Source organism: Phyllobates terribilis, unplaced genomic scaffold (assembly GCF_046119375.1).
Source record: "Phyllobates terribilis strain yellow unplaced genomic scaffold, ASM4611937v1 Scaffold_2__4_contigs__length_985480577, whole genome shotgun sequence".
Taxonomy (NCBI): domain Eukaryota; kingdom Metazoa; phylum Chordata; class Amphibia; order Anura; family Dendrobatidae; genus Phyllobates; species Phyllobates terribilis.
The window spans coordinates 16,957,523-16,968,697 of NW_027362762.1; the positions used below are offsets into that span (position 1 = coordinate 16,957,523).

General features: G+C 52.9%; 1 protein-coding gene across 1 annotated transcript in view; it reads right to left on the reverse strand.

The window, feature by feature from the left end:
* RSPH1 (radial spoke head component 1) overlaps positions 1-10,204 on the reverse strand; it is a 59,924-nt gene extending 49,720 nt beyond the window's left edge. The window contains exon 1 of the mRNA XM_073669508.1: positions 9,635-10,204. Coding sequence (XP_073525609.1) covers positions 9,635-9,685 — 51 coding nt within the window. The 5' untranslated portion in view covers positions 9,686-10,204. The remainder of the gene's footprint in view (positions 1-9,634) is intronic.
* Positions 10,205-11,175: the final 971 nt, after the last annotated feature.

The window sequence follows — 11,175 nt, forward strand, 5'->3', positions numbered from 1 at the left end:
ATCCAGACACCCCCTGTACCTCCTCCTAATAATCCAGACACCCCCTGTACCTCCTCCTAATAATCCAGACACCCCCTGTACCTCCTCCTAATAACCCAGACACCTCCTGTACCTCCTCCTAATAATCCAGACACCTCCTGTATCTCCACCTAATAATCCAGACACCCCCTGTACCTCCTCCTAATAATCCAGACACCCCTGTACCTCCTCCTAATAATCCAGACACCCCTGTACCTCCTCCTAATAATCCAGACACCTCCTGTACCTTCTCCTAATAATCCAGACACCCCCTGTACCTCCTCCTAATAATCCAGACACCCCCTGTACCTCCTCCCAATAATCCAGACACCCCTGTACCTCCTCCTAATAACCCAGACACCTCCTGTACCTCCCCCTAATAATCTAGACACCTCTTGTACCTCCCCCTAATTATCCAGACACCCCCTGTACCTCCTCCTAATAATCCAGACACCTCCTGTACCTCCCCCTAATAACCCAGACACCTGCTATACCTCCCCCTAATTATCCAGACACCCCCTGTACCTCCTCCTAATAATCCAGACACCCCCTGTACCTCCTCCTAATAATCCAGACACCCCTGTACCTCCTCCTAATAATCCAGACACCCCCTGTACCTCCTCCTAATAATCCAGACACCTCCTGTACCTCCTCCTAACAATCCAGACACCCCCTGTACCTCCTCCTAATAATCCAGACACCCCCTGTACCTCCTCCTAATAATCCAGACACCTCCTGTACCTCCTCCTAATAATCCACACACCCCTGTACCTCCCCCTAATAATCCAGACACCCCTGTACCTCCTCCTAATAACCCAGACACCTCCTGTACCTCCTCCTAATAATCCAGACACCTCCTGTACCTCCTCCTAATAATCCAGACACCTCCTGTACCTCCTCCTAATAATCCAGACACCCCCTGTACCTCCTCCTAATAATCCAGACACCCCCTGTACCTCCTCCTAATAACCCAGACACCTCCTGTACCTCCTCCTAATAATCCAGACACCTCCTGTATCTCCACCTAATAATCCAGACACCCCCTGTACCTCCTCCTAATAATCCAGACACCCCTGTACCTCCTCCTAATAATCCAGACACCCCCTGTACCTTCTCCTAATAATCTAGACACCCCCTGTACCTTCTCCTAATAATCCAGACACCTCCTGTACCTCCTCCTAATAATCCAGACACCCCCTGTACCTCCTCCTAATAATCCAGACACCCCTGTACCTCCTCCTAATAATCCAGACACCCCCTGTACCTCCTCCTAATAACCCAGACACCTCCTGTACCTCCCCCTAATAATCTAGACACCTCTTGTACCTCCTCCTAATAATCCAGACACCTCCTGTACCTCCCCCTAATAATCCAGACACCTCCTGTACCTCCCCCTAATAATCCAGACACCTCCTGTACCTCCTCCTAATAATCCAGACACCTCCTGTACCTCCTCCTAATAATCCAGACACCCCCTGTACCTCCCCCTAATAATCCAGACACCTCCTGTACCTCCTTCTAATAATCCAGAAACCCCCTGTACCTCCCCCTAATAATCCAGACACCTCCTGTACCTCCCCCTAATAATCCAGACACCTCTTGTACCTCCACCTAATAATCCAGACACCTCCTGTCCCTCCCCATAATAATCCAGACACCTCCTGTACCTCCTCCTAATAATCCAGACACCTCCTGTACCTCCTCCTAATAATCCAGACACCTCCTGTAACTCCCCCTAATAATCCAGACACCTCCTGTAGCTCCCCCTAATAATCCAGACACCTCCTGTAGCTCCCCCTAATAATCCAGACACTTCCTATAGCTCCCCCTAATAATCCAGACACCTCCTGTACCTCCACCTAATAATCCAGACACCTCCTGTACCTCTCCCTAATAATCCAGACACCTCCTGTACCTCCTCCTAAAAATCCAGACACCTCCTGTACCTCCTCCTAATAATCCAGACACCTCCTGTAACTCCCCCTAATAATCCAGACACCCCTGTACCTCCTCTTAATAATCCAGACACCCCTGTACCTCCACCTGATAACCCAGACACATGCTGTACCTCCCCCTAATAATTCAGACACCTCCTTTACCTCCTCCTAATAATCCAGACACCTCCTGTACCTCCTCCTAATAATTCAGACACCTCCTGTAACTCCCCATAATAATCCAGACACCTCCTGTAACTCCCCCTAATAATCCAGATACCTCCTGTACCTCCCCCTAATAATCCAGACACCCCCTGTACCTTCCCCTAATAATCCAGACACCCCCTGTACCTCCTCCTAATAATCCAGACACCTCCTGTACCTCCACCTAATAATCCAGACACCTCCTGTACCTCCTCCTAATAATCCAGACACCCCCTGTACCTCCTCCTAATAATCCAGACACCCCCTGTACCTCCTCCTAATAATCCAGACAGCCCCTGTACCTCCTCCTAATAATCCAGACACCTCCTCTACCTCCTCCTAATAATCCAGACACCTCCTGTACCTCCTCCTAATAATCCAGACACCCCCTGTACCTCCTCCTAATAACCCAGACACCTCCTGTACCTCCTCCTAATAATCCAGACACCTCCTGTATCTCCACCTAATAATCCAGACACCCCCTGTACCTCCTCCTAATAATCCAGACACCCCCTGTACCTCCTCCTAATAATCCAGACACCTCCTTTACCTCCACCTAATAATCCAGACACCTCCTGTACCTCCTCATAATAATCCAGACACCCCCTGTACCTCCTCCTAATAATCCAGACACCTCCTGTACCTCCTAATAATCCAGACACCTCCTGTACCTCCTCCTAATAATCCAGACACCTCCTGTACCTCCTCCTAATAATCCAGACACCTCCTGTACCTCCTCCTAATAATCCAGACACCCCCTGTACCTCCTCCTAATAACCCAGACACCTCCTGTACCTCCCCCTAATAATCCAGACACCTCCTGTACCTCCCCCTAATAATCCAGACACCTCCTGTACCTCCTCCTAATAATCCAGACACCTCCTGTACCTCCCCCTAATAATCCAGACACCTCCTGTACCTCCCCCTAATAATCCAGACACCTCCTGTACCTCCCCCTAATAATCCAGACACCTCCTGTACCTCCTCCTAATAATCCAGACACCTCCTGTAACTCCCCCTAATAATCCAGACACCCCTGTACCTCCTCTTAATAATCCAGACACCCCTGTACCTCCACCTAATAACCCAGACACCTGCGGTACCTCCCTCTAATAATTCAGACACCTCCTGTACCTCCTCCTAATAATCCAGACACCTCCTGTACCTCCTCCTAATAATCCAGACACCTCCTGTAACTCCCCCTAATAATCCAGACACCTCCTGTAACTCCCCCTAATAATCCAGATACCTCCTGTACCTCCCCCTAAGAATCCAGACACCCCCTGTACCTTCCCCTAATAATCCAGACACCCCCTGTACCTCCTCCTAATAATCCAGACACCTCCTGTACCTCCACCTAATAATCCAGACACCTCCTGTACCTCCTCCTAATAATCCAGACACCCCCTGTACCTCATCCTAATAATCCAGACACCCCCTGTACCTCCTCCTAATAATCCAGACAGCCCCTGTACCTCCTCCTAATAATCCAGACACCTCCTGTACCTCCTCCTAATAATCCAGACACCTCCTGTACCTCCTCCTAATAATCCAGACACCCCCTGTATCTCCTCCTAATAATACAGACACCCCCTGTCCCTCCTCCTAATAACCCAGACACCTCCTGTACCTCCTCCTAATAATCCAGACACCTCCTGTATCTCCACCTAATAATCCAGACACCCCCTGTACCTCCTCCTAATAATCCAGACACCCCCTGTACCTCCTCCTAATAATCCAGACACCTCCTTTACCTCCTCCTAATAATCCAGACACCTCCTGTACCTCCTCATAATAATCCAGACACCCCCTGTACCTCCTCCTAATAATCCAGACACCTCCTGTACCTCCTAATAATCCAGACACCTCCTGTACCTCCTCCTAATAATCCAGACACCTCCTGTACCTCCTCCTAATAATCCAGACACCTCCTGTACCTCCTCCTAATAATCCAGACACCCCTGTACCTCCTCCTAATAATCCAGACACCCCCTGTACCTCCTCCTAATAACCCAGACACCTCCTGTACCTCCCCCTAATAATCCAGACACCTCCTGCACCTCCCCCTAATAATCCAGACACCTCCTGTACCTCCTCCTAATAATCCAGACACCTCCTGTACCTCCCCCTAATAATCCAGACACCTCCTGTACCTCCCCCTAATAATCCAGACACCTCCTGTACCTCCTCCTAATAATCCAGACACCTCCTGTAACTCCCCCTAATAATCCAAACACCCCTGTACCTTCCCCTAATAATCCAGACACCTCCTGTACCTCCTCTTAATAATCCAGACACCTCCTGTACCTCCCCCTAATAATCCAGACACCTCCTGTACCTCCTCCTAATAACCCAGATACCTCCTGTACCTTCCCCTAATAATCCAGACACCTAGTGTACCTCCCCCTAATAACCCAGACACCTCCTATACCTCCCCCTAATTATCCAGACACCCCCTGTACCTCCTCCTAATAATCCAGACACCCCCTGTACCTCCTCCTAATAATCCAGACACCCCCTGTACCTCCTCCTAATAATCCAGACACCCCGTGTACCTCCTCCTAATAACCCAGACACCTCCTGTACCTCCCCCTAATAATCCAGACACCTCCTGTACCTCCCCCTAATAATCCAGACACCTCCTGTACCTCCTCCTAATAACCCAGACACCTCCTATACCTCCCCCTAATTATCCAGACACCCCCTGTACCTCCTCCTAATAATCCAGACACCTCCTGTACCTCCCCCTAATAACCCAGACACCTGCTATACCTCCCCCTAATTATCCAGACACCCCCTGTACCTCCTCCTAATAATCCAGACACCCCCCTGTACCTCCTCCTAATAATCCAGACACCTCCTGTACCTCCTCCTAATAATCCAGACACCTCCTGTACCTCCTCCTAATAATCCAGACACCCCCTGTACCTCCTCCTAATAATCCAGACACCCCTGTACCTCCTCCTAATAATCCAGACACCCCTGTACCTCCTCCTAATAATCCAGACACCCCCTGTACCTCCTCCTAATAATCCAGACACCTCCTGTACCTCCTCCTAACAATCCAGACACCCCCTGTACCTCCTCCTAATAATCCAGACACCCCCTGTACCTCCTCCTAATAATCCAGACACCTCCTGTACCTCCTCCTAATAATCCAGACACCCCTGTACCTCCCCCTAATAATCCAGACACCCCTGTACCTCCTCCTAATAACCCAGACACCTCCTGTACCTCCTCCTAATAATCCAGACACCTCCTGTACCTCCTCCTAATAATCCAGACACCTCCTGTACCTCCTCCTAATAATCCAGACACCCCCTGTACCTCCTCCTAATAATCCAGACACCCCCTGTACCTCCTCCTAATAATCCAGACACCCCCTGTACCTCCTCCTAATAACCCAGACACCTTCTGTACCTCCTCCTAATAATCCAGACACCTCCTGTATCTCCACCTAATAATCCAGACACCCCCTGTACCTCCTCCTAATAATCCAGACACCCCTGTACCTCCTCCTAATAATCCAGACACCCCTGTACCTCCTCCTAATAATCCAGACACCTCCTGTACCTTCTCCTAATAATCCAGACACCCCCTGTACCTCCTCCTAATAATCCAGACACCCCCTGTACCTCCTCCCAATAATCCAGACACCCCTGTACCTCCTCCTAATAACCCAGACACCTCCTGTACCTCCCCCTAATAATCTAGACACCTCTTGTACCTCCTCCTAATAATGCAGACACCTCCTGTACCTCCCCCTAATAATCCAGACACCTCCTGTACCTCCCCCTAATAATCCAGACACCTCCTGTACCTCCTCCTAATAATCCAGACACCTCCTGTACTTCCTCCTAATAATCCAGACACCTCCTGTACCTCCTCCTAATAATCCAGACACCCCCTGTACCTCCCCCTAATAATCCAGACACCTCCTGTACCTCCTCCTAATAATCCAGAAACCCCCTGTACCTCCCCCTAATAATCCAGACACCTCCTGTACCTCCCCCTAATAATCCAGACACCTCTTGTACCTCCACCTAATAATCCAGACACCTCCTGTCCCTCCCCATAATAATCCAGACACCTCCTGTACCTCCTCCTAATAATCCAGACACCTCCTGTAACTCCCCCTAATAATCCAGACACCTCCTGTAGCTCCCCCTAATAATCCAGACACTTCCTATAGCTCCCCCTAATAATCCAGACACCTCCTGTACCTCCACCTAATAATCCAGACACCTCCTGTACCTGCTCCTAATAATCCAGACACCTCCTGTACCTCCCCCTAATAATCCAGACACCTCATGTACCTCCTCCTAATAATCCAGACACCCCCTGTACCTCCCCCTAATAATCCAGACACCTCCTGTACCTCCCCCTAATAATCCAGACACCCCTGTACCTCCCCCTAATAATCCAGACACCCCCTGTACCTCCCTCTAATAATCCAGACACCCCTGTACCTCCCCCTAATAATCCAGACACCCCTGTACCTCCCCCTAATAATCCAGACACCCCTGTACCTCCCCCTAATAATCCAGACACCCCTGTACCTCCCCCTAATAATCCAGACACCCCCTGTACCTCCCTCTAATAATCCAGACACCCCTGTACCTCCCCCTAATAATCCAGACACCCCTGTACCTCCCCCTAATAATCCAGACACCCCTGTACCTCCACCTAATAATCCAGACACCTCCTGTCCCTCCCCATAATAATCCAGACACCTCCTGTACCTCCTCCTAATAATCCAGACACCTCCTGTAACTCCCCCTAATAATCCAGACACCTCCTGTAGCTCCCCCTAATAATCCAGACACTTCCTATAGCTCCCCCTAATAATCCAGACACCTCCTGTACCTCCACCTAATAATCCAGACACCTCCTGTACCTGCTCCTAATAATCCAGACACCTCCTGTACCTCCCCCTAATAATCCAGACACCTCATGTACCTCCTCCTAATAATCCAGACACCCCCTGTACCTCCCCCTAATAATCCAGACACCTCCTGTACCTCCCCCTAATAATCCAGACACCCCTGTACCTCCCCCTAATAATCCAGACACCCCCTGTACCTCCCTCTAATAATCCAGACACCCCTGTACCTCCCCCTAATAATCCAGACACCCCTGTACCTCCCCCTAATAATCCAGACACCCCTGTACCTCCCCCTAATTATCCAGACACCCCCTGTACCTCCTCCTAATAATCCAGACACCCCCTGTACCTCCTCCTAATAATCCAGACACCCCCTGTACCTCCTCCTAATAATCCAGACACCCCGTGTACCTCCTCCTAATAACCCAGACACCTCCTGTACCTCCCCCTAATAATCCAGACACCTCCTGTACCTCCCCCTAATAATCCAGACACCTCCTGTACCTCCTCCTAATAACCCAGACACCTCCTATACCTCCCCCTAATTATCCAGACACCCCCTGTACCTCCTCCTAATAATCCAGACACCTCCTGTACCTCCCCCTAATAACCCAGACACCTGCTATACCTCCCCCTAATTATCCAGACACCCCCTGTACCTCCTCCTAATAATCCAGACACCCCCCTGTACCTCCTCCTAATAATCCAGACACCTCCTGTACCTCCTCCTAATAATCCAGACACCTCCTGTACCTCCTCCTAATAATCCAGACACCCCCTGTACCTCCTCCTAATAATCCAGACACCCCTGTACCTCCTCCTAATAATCCAGACACCCCTGTACCTCCTCCTAATAATCCAGACACCCCCTGTACCTCCTCCTAATAATCCAGACACCTCCTGTACCTCCTCCTAACAATCCAGACACCCCCTGTACCTCCTCCTAATAATCCAGACACCCCCTGTACCTCCTCCTAATAATCCAGACACCTCCTGTACCTCCTCCTAATAATCCAGACACCCCTGTACCTCCCCCTAATAATCCAGACACCCCTGTACCTCCTCCTAATAACCCAGACACCTCCTGTACCTCCTCCTAATAATCCAGACACCTCCTGTACCTCCTCCTAATAATCCAGACACCTCCTGTACCTCCTCCTAATAATCCAGACACCCCCTGTACCTCCTCCTAATAATCCAGACACCCCCTGTACCTCCTCCTAATAATCCAGACACCCCCTGTACCTCCTCCTAATAACCCAGACACCTTCTGTACCTCCTCCTAATAATCCAGACACCTCCTGTATCTCCACCTAATAATCCAGACACCCCCTGTACCTCCTCCTAATAATCCAGACACCCCTGTACCTCCTCCTAATAATCCAGACACCCCTGTACCTCCTCCTAATAATCCAGACACCTCCTGTACCTTCTCCTAATAATCCAGACACCCCCTGTACCTCCTCCTAATAATCCAGACACCCCCTGTACCTCCTCCCAATAATCCAGACACCCCTGTACCTCCTCCTAATAACCCAGACACCTCCTGTACCTCCCCCTAATAATCTAGACACCTCTTGTACCTCCTCCTAATAATGCAGACACCTCCTGTACCTCCCCCTAATAATCCAGACACCTCCTGTACCTCCCCCTAATAATCCAGACACCTCCTGTACCTCCTCCTAATAATCCAGACACCTCCTGTACTTCCTCCTAATAATCCAGACACCTCCTGTACCTCCTCCTAATAATCCAGACACCCCCTGTACCTCCCCCTAATAATCCAGACACCTCCTGTACCTCCTCCTAATAATCCAGAAACCCCCTGTACCTCCCCCTAATAATCCAGACACCTCCTGTACCTCCCCCTAATAATCCAGACACCTCTTGTACCTCCACCTAATAATCCAGACACCTCCTGTCCCTCCCCATAATAATCCAGACACCTCCTGTACCTCCTCCTAATAATCCAGACACCTCCTGTAACTCCCCCTAATAATCCAGACACCTCCTGTAGCTCCCCCTAATAATCCAGACACTTCCTATAGCTCCCCCTAATAATCCAGACACCTCCTGTACCTCCACCTAATAATCCAGACACCTCCTGTACCTGCTCCTAATAATCCAGACACCTCCTGTACCTCCCCCTAATAATCCAGACACCTCATGTACCTCCTCCTAATAATCCAGACACCCCCTGTACCTCCCCCTAATAATCCAGACACCTCCTGTACCTCCCCCTAATAATCCAGACACCCCTGTACCTCCCCCTAATAATCCAGACACCCCCTGTACCTCCCTCTAATAATCCAGACACCCCTGTACCTCCCCCTAATAATCCAGACACCCCTGTACCTCCCCCTAATAATCCAGACACCCCCTGTACCTCCCCCTAATAATCCAGACACCCCTGTACCTCCCCCTAATAATCCAGACACCCCTGTACCTCCCCCTAATAATCCAGACACCCCCTGTACCTCCCCCTAATAATCCAGACACCCCTGTACCTCCCCCTAATAATCCAGACACCCCTGTACCTCCCCCTAATAATCCAGACACCCCTGTACCTCCCCCTAATAATCCGGCTTCTCACCCCCTGATCGGGCTCGGCTTCCTCCTCGAAGTCGGACTCTAGGTCAGACATGTCTGCTGCCGCTGTCCAGTGATCTCGGTCTAGGGGGGTCGGTCCCTGCCTCGGTGGTCCCTGTGTCGGGCTCGGTGGTCCCTGTGTCGGGGAGGTCGGGCTCTGTGCTCCCTGTCTCCGGGGGTCGGGCTCGGTGGTCCCTGTGTCGGGCTTGGTGGTCCCTTTGTCGGGCTCGGTGGTCCCTTGTGTCGGGCTCGGTGGTCCCTTGTGTCGGGCTCTGTGGTCCTTGTCTCCGGGGGTCGGGCTCGGTGATCCCGGTGTCGGGCTCAGTCGTCCCTGTCTCTGGGAGTCGGGCTCGGTGATCCCGGTGTCGGGCTCGGTGGTCCCTGTCTCTGGGGGTCGGGCTCGGTGATCCCGGTGTCGGGCTCGGTGGTCCCTGTCTCTGGGGGTCGGGCTCGGTGGTCCTTGTGTCGGGCTCGGTGGTCAGTGTCCCGCTCCGGGCTCCGCAGTCTCCGCTTCCTCTTGTAGCCGCCGCTTCTCGTTACCAAGGAGACGCGTCTGGTCTCCTTAGTGATAAGTCGCGATCTACGGCTGCTGTCAGTTTCCATGGAGATAGTGTCCCATGGCCGCCGGAAGCGGCAGCGCGGCCATGTTTGTTGTGACGAAAATCCCGCGGTGGCGGGACGATGTGAGCTCCTGAGCCGAGCAGAGCAGGGAGAGGCCCCCGGGCGCTAAGCAGGGAGAGACGCTGAGCAGGTTGAGGCCCCGAGCAGGGAGAGACGCTGAGCAGGGAGAGACCCCCGGGCCCCGAGCAGGGAGAGGACCCCAGGCGCCGAGCAGGGAGAGGCCCCCAGGCGCCGAGTAGGGAGAGGACCCCAGGCGCCGAGCAGGGAGAGGACCCCAGGCGCCGAGCAGGGAGAGGACCCCAGGCGCTGAGCAGGGAGAGGCCCCCAGGCGCTGAGCAGGGAGAGGCCCCGAGTAGGGAGAGACCCCCGGGCGCCGAGCAGGGAGAGGCCCCGAGTAGGGAGAGACCCCCGGGCGCTGAGCAGGGAGAGGACCCCGGGCGCTGAGCAGGGAGAGGCCCCGAGTAGGGAGAGACCCCCGGGCGCCGAGCAGGGAGAGGCCCCGAGTAGGGAGAGGACCCCGGGCGCTGAGCAGGGAGAGGCCCCGAGTAGGGAGAGACCCACGGGCGCCGAGCAGGGAGAGGCCCCGAGCAGGGAGAGGACCCCGGGCGCTGAGCAGGGAGAGGCCCCGAGTAGGGAGAGACCCCCGGGCGCTGAGCAGGGAGAGGCCCCGAGCAGGGAGAGGACCCCGGGCGCTGAGCAGGGAGAGGCCCCGAGTAGGGAGAGACCCCCGGGCGCCGAGCAGGGAGAGGCCCCGAGTAGGGAGAGGACCCCGGGCGCTGAGCAGGGAGAGGCCCCGAGTAGGGAGAGACCCCCGGGCGCCGAGCAGGGAGAGGCCCTGAGCAGGGAGAGGCCCCCGGGCGCTGAGCGGTGCACATTATACAGTATGGCCTTATCACTATCAGTGCTGCACACAGGCGGGGCAGT